The following is a 15,784-nucleotide window of genomic DNA, read 5'->3' on the forward strand; positions in this document are numbered from 1 at the left end:
CACACACACTCATACACACACACGCACACAAGTGCACCTACAACCCATAGAATCTGAATAAGCTCGGTTGATGGCACCGGTATGACTTTTCTGGTTTTGGTGTCGTATTAGAGTTATGCAAGATGTCAACACTGAGGGAGGGAGAAGGGTGCATGGACCTCCATGTCCATTTCTTTGGAACTTCCTATGAGTCTCTATTTCAAAATTGAAAGTTTTAGGGGTGCCCGGCTGGCTTAGTCCAAAGAGCATATGACTCTTGATCTTGGGGTCATGAGTTCAAGCACCATGTTGGGGATAGAGGTTACTTAAATAAACTTAAGAAGTTTTAAAGTAGACAGGATAGTACAACGAACCTCCATTTACCTATCACATGCATCTACAATTATCAACTTATGGCCATTCCTGTTTCATTGGGATCCCCCACACTTACCTCTCCCTGATATTATTCTGCCACAGTTCCCAGGCATCATATCATTTAATCCATAAATATTTCAATAAAGTGATAATCTTTATTTTTATACATAATCATGATTCTATGAATAATTTTAGGGTGGTAGGCATCTAATTCCTATATATTTTGCCTTCTTAATCCAACGGGGTTCATTACCTCAATTCATCATAGAATTATTTCTTATTTTTCTTTGCAGTTTTTCCTTTTACATCTTTTTTTCCTTTCTTATCTTTTGGAGAATTCTTTCCTTTCTTTAGCAAATTTTGCAGTTCTTCAAATCTCCCCAATCCTTTCCGGACCATTGTTCCACGCCACCACGCCTGAATCTGAAAACAAGATAAAGCCAAACAGCATCAGCTGGTATCACTCAGGATGGGGGATAGTTATCTCTTCATTCTGGTATGTAGCCTTAAAGATGTGAAGAATGGAATGTCACCAGAACTCTATGCCTTATTTTCTCTTGGCCAGCCATCCTGGCAAATGTGTAAAAAAATAAAAAATAAAAAAAAAATCAGTGCTTTTATGTCCCAGTCACTGTTGTAGACTTTTAGGGAACAGCAGTCAAACGCCAATGTCCCAGGCCAACACAGGAATGTATGATTGGATAGATGGTAGTAAATGCCATGGAGACGACAGTGCACAGTAAGGGGAATCAGGAGGGCCTGCACCTGCCCTCCCCCTCGTCGCTGGACTGCTGGGCTCCTACCTACAGCAGCCCCCACTCCTTCCGAGATCCTATTCCTTCCCACCTCCTCAGGTGGTGGTAGGCTCTGAATCTCCCTGTGCCTCCCCACTTCTCTTGGAATAAAAGCTCAGGTCCTTACAACGGGCTTACAAGGCCCTATCTGATCTGCTCCCTTCCTCTTGCCCGCACGGACCTCTTTCCTCCTTCCCCTTGCTCACCTTGCTGCAGCTGTGCGGCCTGCTCACAGCCGGGCACACCAGGCACAACCCCAGCTCTTGGCCTTCGCTTTTGCTGCTGCTTCTGCCTAGAACACTCTTCCCAATATTCAGACGGCTTAACCTCCAGTACTTCAAGTATTCGCTCAATTGTCATGGCTGTGGACTGAACTCTCACCCCTCGTCCCCAACTCATATTAAAAGCCCTAACCCTCAATGTGATTGTCTTTGGAGATGGCTGGTGGCAGGTAATTAGGCTTGGATGTGGTCATGAAGGGGGGGTCTTCATGATGGGATTAGTGCCCTTATAAGAGACACCAGGTAACTTAGTCTTCTCTCTGTCTTGTGAGGGCACAGCAAGAAGACGGCGATGCGCGAGGCAGAAGAGAGCTCTCACCGGAGACCAACCACGCCCACACCCTAATCCTGGACTTCTCGCCTCTAGAGCTGTGAGAAGATGTCTGCTGTTTGAGCCACCCAGTGTATGGGATACTGTTATGGTAGCCTGAGCTGACGAAGCCAGTCGTTTTTCTAATGAGGCCTACCCTGACCGTCTCATTTAAATCGAACCCCACCAACCCACCCAACACACACACACACACACACACACACCCCCAACACACACACACACTTACTTCTGGCAATCTCAGTTCCCCTTAGCTTGAACTTTATTCCAATGCCACTTATTACTTTCTAACAGACTATATAATTTTATGTTTTATATTTCATGTTTTTATTTCTATCACACTACACTTTAAGCAATATGAGGACGGAAAACTTTGTTTTGTTCACTGATGTATTTCCAGTGGCTACAGCAGCGCCTGGCACATAGCAGAAGCTCAGTAAGTATTTGCTGAATGGAATGAGCAAATGAATGAATGAGGTGGCTGGGGGTGCTGTTTTAGATAAGGTGGACCAAGGGCAGGTATGAGGATATTTGAGCGGGGACTGAACTAAGTGAGGGCCGGAGTCTTGTCCATATCCGGGGGGAGCCTCTCTGGGCAGAGGGAGGAGCAGGCTTGGGCCTTGGGAAAACACGGAGGATCCGTTCGGGACATGAAAATGGCATGGAGGAGATGGGGAGTGAGAGCAGCCGTACAGGAGTCAGGTGGTGCTTTTCCAGGGGAACAGTATCGCCCTCTAGAGGCAGTCTAGACTTTTGCAGGGCTTTTTTGGTGTCTTGAAGTTGAGCAGTCTTCAACTGTGTGACACAAGCCGTCGTGCACAAAGACTTTCCCAGGTTGTGCACACTTGGGTAGTTTGCAGGCAACCCACTTCCAGAGCTTCACCTTTCACACGCACCCCTTCCTACAATGGATCTGCCGAGGAACCCAGCTGCTGGTTCTCCACTCCCACCTCTGCTTCACGGCTGCCCCTCAGGCACGCCTCTCAGCCCCCTGAATCTGACTAGGGTGTGTTGCCCTGGACTCCCAAAACCTCTGGGACACCACAAAAACCAGACAATACATAGTGGTACCAAAAAAAACAAAACATATGAACAAACAACAACATAACAAAGGCTCTTAAATACAGAGAGCTCTTGGTTGCCAGAGGGGAGGTGGGCGGGGAGATAGTGGAATAGGTAAAGGGGTGAAGAGGTACAAACTTCCAGTTATAAAGTAAGTAAGTCAGGGAGATGAGAAGTCCAGCATAAGGGAACATAGTCAATAATATTGTAATAATGTCGTATGGTGACAGATGGGGCCTGCACTTGGGGTGAGCACTGTGTGATGCACAGAATTGTCAAGTCATATGTGGTACACCTGAAACTAATATAAAATTGTATGTCCAATACTAAGAGACTAGCAGTATGATGTTGGCCCTCGGGACTAGGTAACCAGTTCTTTGGTAAGGCAAGTGGTTCCCAGCTCTTTGCCTTCAAGAAAATCGAAAGAAGACCAGTTGATTTGCCAGCCAAGAGCCCGGCCTCTGATTTTTGGGGATATAAATCTGGAAGAAGTTCAGAGATGTGTGAAGCATTACCATTTAAAACAAAATAATATAGGCACACACACACAGAGGCCTCCTCCATTCTTGTCAACTTATCTATGTAAGCAAGGTTTCTCAGCGCTTCATCTGTAAAATGAAAAATAGAACCGATGTCAACTCTGTCTCATTCTAGCAATAAGTAACATTTATGCAGGGATATATAAACTATGGGGGGCAGTCTCTCATTTGTGTATGTATTTTCCCCAAATCCTCTAGGGCAAATAATTAAATTAAAATATTAAATTAAATACCAAAAATTTTAATGGATTTTATAGTGTTTTGGTCAATTTTATACCACTAATAATTGCAATATGACTTAATCCAGGACATTATGCTCACAGAAAAAAAATTTAATTTTAGAACTTAACTTGTATAAATATTTGTGTTGCCTGAAAGTATGAAAAGTGATCTATAAATGACTTAAAATTATACATATAAAACATTAAGCTCAATTCTTAGGGGAAAGTGAAATAGAAATACATGTTCAAGAAGAAAAAGAAAGGATAGAAAATTTCTGTCTATGGGGTGGGTGGGTGGCTCAAGTCTGACTGGTGATTTCGGCTCAGGTCACAATCTCATGGGTTGTGGGATTGAGACCGGCTCTGTGCTCAGCATGGAGTCACTTAAGAGAGACTTTCTCCCGCTTCCTCTGCCCCTCCCCCACTCAGACGGTGCACGCTCTCAATCTCAAATAAATCCTAAAAAAAAAAAAAAATTCTGCCTATAAAATAAGAGCTTGCTCAAGTATTTTGTAAGTTGATGTGACTGACATATCAAATCCCATAATGGTATTTAGATTCCACTGGGCACATTTAAAATACTGATCTAAGAGCTCTATTTTAAGATGTCAATATTTTAAAAAAAGTAAATCCTTTGCAATAATTTTAAACTTAGTGGGAAAAGAATTTAAATATCAGTTTCAAACTGTGCAAGAGGGTACATGGTTTTTCAAAATACTTTAAGGAAGTATCCAAAAAGTATTATTTTCATTCTTCCAGTGTAGCCATTCTTGAGTATATACATATTAATATAAATTACTTTCCTTTCTCCTTTATGTTGCAGCTCAGGCATTCTTTTCATTTGTTAAAATTATGGGTTTTGGTAGGTTATGTTATCTGAGTTTAATTTCAGAAGAGTAAAGAAGGTATCACATACTATTTATCGTAAAAGAGAGGGCGTTAGGTTTGACATGGGGGAGGGCCCCTGCCAGAGGAGGGTCTTGCAAAGCAAAGACTGACTCTTGCTTCAGATGAAAAAGAGAATCACAGATTTCAGTAGAGTAGTGATAACTTCCCACCTGTGTTTTAACGGCACTGGTCTGATGCTAAGTGGAGGGTACACGTATGGGGAGCGGGTGCGGAAGTGGGGATGCTATTGGAGGACCAAGGTGGCCGTCAGGGTGTGGGAAATGGGGGCGTGGACCAGCTGCATGGAATACTGCCTGAAGTGGACACTGGCCTGGCCTGGCTGGGGCACCCTATCATCTGCATGAGCTAGGTGGGCAAGGAGGCCATGACAAGGTTCTTTGCCCCCCCTCCCTTTTAAAGGCTCTTTGCCCTTTGATCCTAGTTCGTGGCAGAGCAGAACTCTGGTCTCCACAGCCCCGCTCCATAAATACTTTCATTTCTAATTCTTCGGCCTGACCTTAGTGACTTTGTGAATATAAGCTTTTCGGCCCAGTGACTACTCCAAGAATTTTAGACTGCTTTGGGATTGGAAGTTTGGCTTTCTTTTGCCTGTTTGTTGTCTTCTTATCTGACAAAGAGTTGAAGAACGAAAATGCAAAAATGCTAAGATGATGCTCAAAGGTCCTGTTGCTTGTTTCTGAGGATATAAAGGAAATAAGAGGGCCTACTCTCGACGAGGACCAGGTATAGATGTGTAAAGAGCCGCCCGGAATGCTCTGTGATAGGTCTGTGTTTACCACCGGCCCTTCTCCAGAGCAGCTGTGAACGTGCTACCCAGAATTTTTGCTGATTTTACCTTTGTTGCCATTATCTTCATGTTTCTTTTTTTCTTAAAGTTCGCCCATATAGCCTGGATGCCTTCAGCACACACTTCTCTTGGGGGGTCCTCCAGGGGGTTGTCCACCAGCGTCAAAACCTTGAGATTCACCAGACTATCCAAATTCTCTGGAAGACAGGTGATCAAGTTGTCCTCAAGCAGTAATTCTTTCAAAGCTGAAACAATTTGTTTTTAATGATAGATTTATCTTAAGAAGCAGCAAAGTTAACATGTGCATTCTTTAGTCCAGTTACTGTGAAACGTGTGTCTCCTGCTGTGTTGTGTAACAAAAGACACAGATTTAAGGAGGCAAACCAAGTTCTCTTCCTTATAACAATTCAAAGTTGTTGAAGCCAGTGTGTATAAGTACTAGAGACAGAAAAATAGTACACACGAAAACAATCTGACAATGTTTCAGTCCTCCAGGGACCAAGGACAGGATGAGAATGTATGGTCGGGAGCATGACTAAGGAGTACTGCACGCGACCCTCGGCCCTAATCTATAGCAGAAAACATTGTTTTATTTGGTCCCACTAAAAGCTCAGCACAAGGCTGTCACGTGGATGGACACATGTACAAATAAAGAATGGTTTAGCCTAGTGCAAAATGTTTGGGTGTTTAAATATGGATCATATATGATTCTTCATGCCAATCTTACAGCTCCAAAAGTCCTCCCTTGCTGATTTCACCACTCTGGGTCAACACTTTTCCTTTTATTCCAGTGACTTCAGTGACCTAATGCAAACTTGCTGCGGGACCCCCAACTCCAAATTCTGGCATGTAGTAGGTAGGTAGTAAAGTATGGTTGGTGGTATAATGACTATATGGACGAATGCTAATTCTCTCAGTAGTTGCTATTTACTTCTCTATTCAATTCCCAACAAACAATCTCACTGCCTGTGTACTATTCAGGCCCCCGGCCTTCCCTGTCTCACTAGTGAGACTTGCGAGGAGGTAATGGGGTAGGGCTAAGCTCTCTAAACGTGGAGATTGGTCTTTAGTGAATGGAGGAGATGGAAAGTGCTGGCCTCACACTCCACTAGGCTGAGGATCTACTAAGATTCCTCACCTTGTGCTTGGCAAATGGAATCTGGAAGTTGCTTAAGCCGGTTGTGGCGACAGTCCAGAATTTCCAGGTTAGGCATTGATCCCAAGGATGTGGGCAGGTACTCCAGATGATTATTCTCTATGTACAGCTCTTTAAGACTCTGAAAAACAGCAGCGTAGACCATAATGATCCTTACATTGATAAAAGAATTAAAATAAGCAGCATCACTGGTGAGTTCCCATACTCTTTCAGTGGGGGATGCCGTGGATTGGAATCAAGGGAAAACATACTTATTTAAAGAACCATCATCAAAACATAAAATTATTTTTGGGTAAAACCATTAGACATGGTTCCCATCTATGAAGGGAAAAGAAAACACGAAATCTAGCATTTGTTCACATGAACTTTACGGAAAAATAATTGTGATAATGTAACTATATATTATCATTTGCTCCCTTTCAACAGCTGACTATCTGCAGCAGTTGCTATAGAACTGAAACTGCATCAAGTATCAATCTAACATCGTCCGGGTTTGAAGTGGTAAAAATGTGCAGATAATGAGTTAGCTATTTTCAAATCCGCTGTCATGTTTGCATCTCACACGAAGATTTCAGAGAGTGTTGCATGGCCTGTGAAGGAGCCAGATGACGGGAAGAATTCTGAACACAGGGCAAAGCAATGGAGAATCAGGAACAGGACCTCTGTGTCACAGGTGAGAAGTACCCGTGCTACACACGCTGTCGCTCAGCTCCGCGACGGGGGGCTAGTGAGACTGCAGGACCACAAACACGGAAAAAATCTCATACGCATACATTAAGACACAGGGCACGGCTACTTTGAATGAAGCTATCTTGTTGCTTTGTTGGGATTTAGCCCATGGGTGTGGACCCATCTCCACAGGAACCGGGGACAATGTTAAATATACCCTGATTTGCCTGCCATCCTGCAGGGAGGGAGGTCACCTTGACCCATCCAAAATGCAGGTTCCTAGCCATGTCACCGGTATGATACTTCAACTTCAAAATAGTACGATTTTCAGGGGCCTCTTCCAAAAAGGTAGAAATCGAATGGAAAGCGGTATGGCTCAATTTCTTCAAATAAAACATGCCAAACCGCACTGTGGAAAGGAGTGTGGCGTGTCACAGCCTCTTGGCTATATTCTTTGAGGATGGATCCAGGGGTTCAGGAAAACAGTGTTAGAACGACTGCTTGTTCGGGGTTGGAAATCTAGCACGGATGATTCCACAGGCAGCCCACGGGACACCACCGTGTTTTCTCAGTATCAGCAGACGTACGCAATCGGTGGGCACGTACTGCTTTGTCCACTCACCTGGGGAAGCTTACCTGTAGTTTACTAATGTGTTCTGGCATAGAGGTGAACTTGGCTCCCTGGTCTTGCCCAATGTATAATTTCTCTAAAGACTCTAAAGGAAGGATTTCTTCTGGAAATGAAAGGAACTGATTTCCTGTTAATCCAAGCATCTTCAGCTTTGAAAGTGAGCCGAAGTCTGACGGCAACTAGAAGTATTCCAAAAAGATAAGTTTCAGGTCAAGGTTATTTTAAACAGTAAGATAATAAATGGGGTTTTTTAGTTTTGAGGTAGAGCAATTGAGAAATTCCTGCTGATGAGAAGCTGGCACACATGTTTGCACACAGTATTCGTATCTGCAGATCGAAGTCCGGAGCCCCACTCTTTCCCGGAGCCTCTCTGCGCTTCGCTTTCAGGCACTGCTTTAAATTGAAGCGATTTTTTACCTACTTTATGGCAAGTTGTTGAACTGTCGTGTAGCAAATGCGTGACACGACTGAAAAAGTACTCAAGCTTTCAGTGTGATTTCGCAACTATAATATTAATAAGTTCAGCTATTGGAACGGATCAATTTAGGAACATGACCCCTTACCCTGAAATGCTTTAAGTCAGCAATTTAGAAACTTCAGCTGATATCTCAGTTGGGGGCACCTGGGTGCCTCAGTTGGTTAAGCATCTGCCTTTGGCTCAGGTCATGATCCCAAGTTCCTGGGGTCGAGTCCCACATCAGGCTCCCAACTCAGTGGGGAGTCTGCTTCTCCCTCTCCCTCCGCTCCTCCTCCCTCTCTCCCTCCCTCCCTCCCTCTCTCAAATAAACTTATAAAAATGTTTAAAAAAAAAATCTCAGTTGGAAGCAAACAATGAAGACTATCGTGGTTTTATCCTGCCATATTCTTCCGCCAATGAACACCAAGGCTTATGTGCCCTTTGAGGTATTGGGTAGCCATTTCCCAGACTCCCAGACTGTCCAGGCATGAAAGGCCATCGGAAGGTCATCTATTCTAATCCTTGAACAGGGTGGTTGAATATATTCCACAGCTAGCCATCCAGCATACATTTAAATACCATCTCCTGGAATGAAAACTCATTACCTGGATGGAGACCTCTAATCATCGGATTTCCTTCTTCTGTCAAGCCAAAATCTGTGTCACTATTATGTTCACCTATTGGTCTCTTTCTGGCGCATTGGAACCACATGGAAAAATCTCATTCTTAAAATGTGTGACAGTCTCCCTATTGATTACGTTACAGAGACACCTAGTTTCTTGTGGGGAAAAGCCCAGCTATATATCTCAACGGCTTCATAACTCACGTTGAACCACCTTCCTTTGTCTGACTTTACTCCTAACAGGGAAAGCATTCCCCGCAGTTGCCTGTCCTAAGCCCGGGGTTCTCCTCCAGCCACTCCTCTCTTCTTCATGAGAATGGTTGCGGTTCAGCTCAGCGTGATCTCTCCATAGATGGGGGAATAGATAAATAATTGCGGAGTAGCCAAAAGTAAGCCCCCTAGAGGGATAACATAACAGTAGGTCTCACACACCTGCAATCTTTCTTTTCTCTTTCTTTCTTTCTTTCTTTCTTTCTTTCTTTCTTTCTTTCAAGCTTTTATTTATTTATTTGACAGAGAGACAGCCAGCGAGAGAGGGAACACAAGCAAGGGGGAGTGGGAGAGGAAGAAGCAGGCTCCCAGCGGAGGAGCCCGATGAGGGGCTCGGTCCCAGGAGTCCAGGATCACGCCCTGAGCTGAAGGGAGACGCTTAACGACTGAGCCACCCAGGCACCCCCACCTTCAATCTTTTCTCTTTATTGTGTAGGGTGAGGGCTCATTTTCCTAAAAGTGCTATAAAATGTTTATAGTTTTATTTATTTTTTAATCAGAGCAAGTCAGTCTCCAGAGAAACTCATGTTTAAGCTTTCCTTCTTGGCTATTTCAAAATTCTTCATCAGGCACTTGGATCCCTTTAATACCAAGCACCTGCACCTGTGTAGTCCAAATAATAGGAAAAGGTTTTTCACGCTAACTGCTTCATTACAACCTACAATGTCCCTCTTGCTGCTGTTCAGTTAGCTCACAGGTTTAGCTTTTCTTTTTCAAAGCACATTGAATGTTTAAAGATTTTTTTGCAGGATATTCAAGATTCAATAATGAATGCCAGCACAGTCACATTAAAGTGTCGCGGGAATAAATCTGGCTGTACAGAAAAGCTGCAGGGCGTCAAAGGAGGACAATCACTATGGATGCACGAACTGCTGCAGTCATTCTGAGGCTGAGTCGTCCCTTTACAGAAAAGACCATACAAATAAAATCCATCTAGATACACACTGGAAGTCAGCTCCTTTAGCATCCACCTGGACAGAAAAAGCTGCTGGCCAGGCTCCACGAGCCAGAAACCCATCAGGTAAGTGTTTGGGGTAGGACAGGTAAGGAGCCAGCTTAAAAGCCATGTGTCTAATACAGAGAAATGCACTGGGAGGTCACTGGAGGGATTAGCATAATAGGTAAGGAGGGAAGGAGACAAAAAAACACAGAAACACCATCATAAGAACTGAAGAATAACAAGCAATGGTACTTAGAGATTTTCACATTCCATATACTAATATTGAACACGTCCACATTTCAGCGCAGCTTGACTTGCGGCCAAACCTGGTATTGGATGAGGCTTATCCTTGTTAAGATGCCCTCCGTGTGTGATTCCGTCCTCTATTCTGATCTCTGAAAATGTCTCACAGGAAAGGATTAGGGATCATTCAGGACTCACCAAGAATGAAGTGAATGTGTTATTCTTCCCAAGGGCACTTTAGATTTTGAGCCTTTCACTCCCAGTGTAGAATTGGACGGACTTTGTCCGCTGGGAAAGGAATTTCTTACCTCAGTGCTGGAAGAGCTGGGGGGATGGGCAGAGGGCCTCTGACAAACCTCTTCTTATCATAGGTTGCTACCTAAGTAGAGATTAAGCCCTAGATTCTCTTCCTAAATCCTAAATTACCATCAGAATGGTTACTTCCTGAAAGGCAGTTTTAAAACTACAGCAACTAGAAAAAACAACAACAGCGCCCCCCACAGAGTTCTACATTAAAAATCGAGTAAAAGATTAAACAAAAACAAAAACACCCCCAACAAACCTTTAGGGCCTAGGATTAGTATAAAGTATGGTGAGCACAGGAGATCCATGTCCATGTCCAGAAAAGCAGACTATTATTTGATTACAGTCGTGGATTTCCAAATCTCCTGATTTCTCCCTCTGAAGTTGTAACAGAACTAACTGTTCTTTTTAATTTTCAAAAACTAAAAATAAAAAAAAAAACACACGTGCAGGCACCATCCAAACCTTTTGTTAATAAACAAAATGAAATGTGTCAACTATACTTAAATAAAAATAATTTTCGAATAAATAAAATGAAATGCTGCAATCAAAACCGAGCTCCCCTGTGATCCCCCCCCTTTTTTTAAGATTTTATTTATTTGACAGAGAGAGAGAGGCAGCGAGAGAGGGAACACAAGCAGGGGGAGTGGGAGAGGGAGAAGCAGGCTTCCCACTGAGCGGGGAGCTTGATGGGGGCTCAATCCCAGGACCCTGGGATCATGACCTGAGCTGAAGGCAGACGCTTAATGACTGAGCCACCCAGGCGTCCCCTCTGTGATCCCCTCCTCATTTCCTTGACTTCCCTCCCCTTCCCAGAGGCAGCCACTGTTAAGAATTTGGCGAGTTCTTTTTCTAGTTCATATTTTTTATACTTTTATTACATATATATTAATATCCACAAAGTATGTGTTGTGTGCGTATGTATGTAGTTTTGTGTGATTAAGAATTTATGAATGGTGTCAGGTTCTGCAACTTGGTGTCTTCCTTTTTAATAAATGTAATTTTGAGGTCTCGCTGCCCTGGCACGTAGTGCTCCAGTTCACTTAAATTACTGTATAGTTTTTAATTTTATGAATATAGCCATCTGTTTGCTCGTTGCTCTGCTGACATTTGGCTGTCTCCCATACTTGCTGTCAACGGTGCTATGCTGAACATTTTTGAACACGCCACCCTGCACACATGGGAGAGAGTTTCTTTAGGGACTGTTTTTGCAGTTCCCCCCGAGTGCAACATTAAGGCCTGAGGTTGTAGGTGTCAGAAAAACACCTGCCGTGTGAGGAACCCCCATTAGGAGCTGGTCTTGGGTCAGAATAGAGACTCCGGGGCCCAGCCGCTCTGTCTCGTACAGGGGTGTGGCCTCAGCAAGTCAGTTAAGGTCCCTGCGCCTCGTTTTCCCATGTATCACTGAGGATAACAGCACCCACATCAAAACGAGCACATCAACCCCAGCTCAGGGCAGCAAAAGCCCTTGACAGCACAGTGACAGCCAGGAAGGGAATCAGTACCTGCCATATCTTATTATCATCCAGCGCCAGGACTTCCAGGTTCTTCAGCGCGCTGATCTCCAGCGGACAGCGTTCCAGAAGGTTCTGGCTGAGATCCAGGAAGCGCAAGGTGCCCAGGCGCCGGAAGGAGCGCCGCAGCCCCCGTAGGCCTGTGTTGCCGAGGTACAGCAGGTGCACGGAGGTCCACCTGCAGATGAGCCGCGGCACCTTCTCCAGGGGGTTGCCGCTCAGCCCGATCTCCGTCATCCCGGTCAGCTCCGCCAGGGTGTGCGGGAGCGAGTGCAGGCGGTTGTAGGACAGATCCAGCACCGACAGTCGGCTGCAGCGGCCCAGCGACTCGGGGAGAACGGGCAGGCTGTTGTAAGCTACATAGAACTTCTGCAGCCTTGTCAGGTTCCCGATCGCCTCCGGGATGACAGTTAGTTTGTTCTCATCCAGGTCAATGATCTCCAGGTCGCAGAGAACACAGAGCTCCGCAGGGAAAACCTCGAACTGGTTCTGCTTCAGGTAGATCTCCCTCAGTTTGGTCTGGTTCTCGATTTCCTTGGGCAGAGATTTCAGGTCGTTGCCGGACAGCCCGAGCAGCTCGAGATGGTGCAGGAGCTTGCAAAGGCCGCTGGGGATCTCGGCCAGGCCGGTGCGGTAGAGGCGCAACTCGCGCAGCCGCCGCAGGCCGCCGAGCGCCGGGAGGGACGAGCTCAGGAGCGGGTTGTGGCTCAGGTCCAGGCCCTCCAGGCTGCTCAGCCCGCCCAGCTCCCGGCCCAGCGCGCTCAGCTTGTTCCCGTTCAGGTACAGGATCCGGACGTTCTTCAAACGCTGGATACCCCGGGGGATTGCTTCAATCTGGTTGTTCTCCAGATGCGCCTCTTCTAGTTCTTCTAATTCTAAGATCTCCGATGGAATGGTAGTCAAGCTCTGATTAGAAGCATCGATGAAAAATGTTCTGCGGGAGGCTTGTTGTGGACCACCTTTTGGATGAATTTTCGATGCACGGCCTACTGATTTTATGTCATTTGACATTGTGTTGACGGAAAGGTCGAGTATTCAAAATCGGAAATATTGGGAAAACAGAAAATCCGTTTACTTGCCGTGAGACTCCATATCCTTAAGAGAGAGAAAATTTAAGTTTAGTTGACTGAATCGAGGGCTTGACATTCTAACGCGGCATGAGATGTAGGTTTTTGTGTTTCCTGCTGGGAGATGAATTCAAATATAGGCTCCTCCTAATAGGTTGACTTCTATGAAAAGAAAAAAGATTGTCTCATTTCAGTTTTTTTAAAAAGTCCCTATCCTGATTCTATTTCCAGGTAGAATGGAGAAGATTGCAAAAGATTGCTCTTTCCATAAACACTAACGGAGCCCTAGGAAAAAATAATATTTTAAAATATTGTGTTTTTTTTTTCTTGAAGCCACCAGAGAAGTGTGGATGCAAAGAAGGCCAAGCGCGTAAAGTTCTAGAGACGGACTACCGCTTCCTAAGTAGGGAGAGACCAGTGGGCACTTTGATGCCTGGTGGCATTTTCAACTTTGGGACCTGGCAGGCAGAGAAGCTGCCATATGCTCCGGGAAAGGAACTTCTGAGACAAGGAGGGACCAGCCAAACTTTGTCAAGCCGGGTATGCGCACCCCGGGGGAGTAGCATGGAAGGGCCTCGGCTGCAGAGCCGGGTCCCCCCATAGACGGGGGCGACTCAGTGGCCTAGGAAAAGTTGCAGGCTAGCTGAAAGACCAGAGAGAGCTTGTGGTCTTAGATCCCTACGCCTGGCTGCGGGCCGGGCCTTAAATCTCTAAGCAAGAGATCTGAAATCGCTCCAACTGAAATGAACTACAGCAGCAACCTAGAAAGAAATTAAATGAGAATAAATCATGTCCATGGATTAGAACACTCAGTGTTCAGAGGTTAATATATTCCCCAAACTGATCTTTTGGTTCAGTACAACTTCAATCAAAATCTCAATAGGCTTTTTTCTTTCTTTCTTGGTAGATGTTAACGAGCTGATTCTAAAATTTATATGAAAATGCAAAGAATGGAAAATTGCAAAAGACAATCTTGAATAATAACAAAATTGGCAGACTTGCACTACTGCATTCATAAATCTTATAAATCTAAGATGTTAATATTGTGTCACAGAAGACTAAGACCTGGGTCGTTAACATACGCGCACACCCCCCACAGCCTAGGAAGGAAGGCAGAGAAGATGAGGTGGTGTTGGCCTGGTTGATTGCTGCATCTTTGACTTGGCTTCTAGATGGGGGCTTTCCTGCTGGAGTACTGGGCCTCTGCTCCCACACCGAGCCTGGGCCCCAGATGGGGGGGATGTGCTTCCAGCCCCCACTTACTATTACTGCGCCTGGCCGCCCAACAGTATGTGGCTTAGATCCTCATGGCTCTATGCCTAGCCTCCAGCAGAGTTCTGGGACAGTGTTGCTCTCTGTTATTTAAAGAAAGGAAAAGACTTATCATTGATTAAATTATATCTAGAATAAGTTGTCTCCAGGATTTCTCATTTGATCATTAGATTGATTTAATGCTGTTCAGTCCTGTAGGATAAAATTTCCCGCATCCTGAATATAAACTACTGACAATGCTGAAGACATTTCATAGTGTGCAGACTAAGGCCATAGTAGAAATGAAAATAGAGAACACTCGGGACACTGTATGCTCTAAGCTTCACTTAAGCTGATGTACACGTAACCCTCACTAGAACCCTAAGAAGCAGGCACCATTACGATCTGTTTTACAGAGACAGAAACTAACCAAAAAGGCTTTCCTCAGAACCTAGTAGGAAGTGGGGGCAGGAGCGTAGAATTTGTTTTAACCCCGCTGAGGATATTAACATCATTTGTTTACAGGAAGCCTGCTTTTTGTCAAAGTCCGGCTTGGGTGTGAGCATTCAGGCTTGGTTTTCTTTTGCGGCCTTCCAGCAGAGTCATCTGGGGAAGATGCTTGCCGACTAGCGGCCTGATTAGGGTTAACACAGGTGTGTCTGGGCTTCCAGACACATAAAAGAACTTATTTCTCCTAACGTTCGTCGGTTCCACCATGAGACCTGCCTAGAATGTCTGAATGTCTGTGTACATATGTTATCTCGCCAGAATCATATATCCCACATGTGTCTGGAACCGATTTGATGGCCTCTGAAAGCTACATATACTGTATATCCATTAACAGACTTAATAAAAGGAGGTTGTAAAGTCAGATTTGCAACAGCTTGGCCAGTAATTCAGCCACAGTAAATAAGAACAGAGAAGATGGATTCCTTATTGGTTATTTTTTTCATAAGGATTGCTACCGCAGCGTGGTCAGATGAACTTGTTACAACCCAGTATTACTGTGGAATTTCTAAGGGTAGTGACTGTTGTGTCATTTCAAGGACTCAGCGTTTGAATCGTTTAATGATTAGCCCTTTTTTGTGTCATTTTAATGCCTGAGAAAACCATTTAAGAAAATGGCCAACCTTCTTAAATTTATATCAAGTGTTGACACTTTTGTTTCCAAGTCTGTTTACACACCAACTGCATAGACAAGACTAGGGTCCTGAGGTTAACATGGCTCTCTCTGATAGCAGAAATAACCATCTCTAGTTAAAATCATTTCAAGATTTTACTTAAAGCTTCACCCGAGATCTTCTCCCTCTAACACAGACAAGCCAAAAGCCTCCATATACCTAGGATGGAGAACCATGTGATGGTAATGGTAACACCCTTTGCTTT

At 44.6% G+C, this 15,784-nt stretch overlaps 1 protein-coding gene across 1 annotated transcript; it reads right to left on the bottom strand.

The window, feature by feature from the left end:
• Positions 1 to 616: 616 nt before the first annotated feature.
• On the bottom strand, positions 617 to 13,091 carry LRRIQ4 (leucine rich repeats and IQ motif containing 4). Its single transcript, XM_008710299.2, has 5 exons — positions 12,072 to 13,091; positions 7,737 to 7,910; positions 6,414 to 6,552; positions 5,324 to 5,520; positions 617 to 777 (listed from the first exon to the last, which is right to left on the bottom strand). The coding sequence occupies exons 1-5, from the start codon at positions 13,089 to 13,091 to the stop codon at positions 625 to 627; spliced, it is 1,683 nt and encodes a 560-aa protein (XP_008708521.2). The 3' UTR covers positions 617 to 624.
• Between the last annotated feature and the right edge of the window lie 2,693 nt (positions 13,092 to 15,784).

This window comes from Ursus maritimus, unplaced genomic scaffold (assembly GCF_017311325.1).
Source record: "Ursus maritimus isolate PB19 unplaced genomic scaffold, ASM1731132v1 scaffold_4, whole genome shotgun sequence".
Lineage (NCBI taxonomy): Eukaryota > Metazoa > Chordata > Mammalia > Carnivora > Ursidae > Ursus > Ursus maritimus.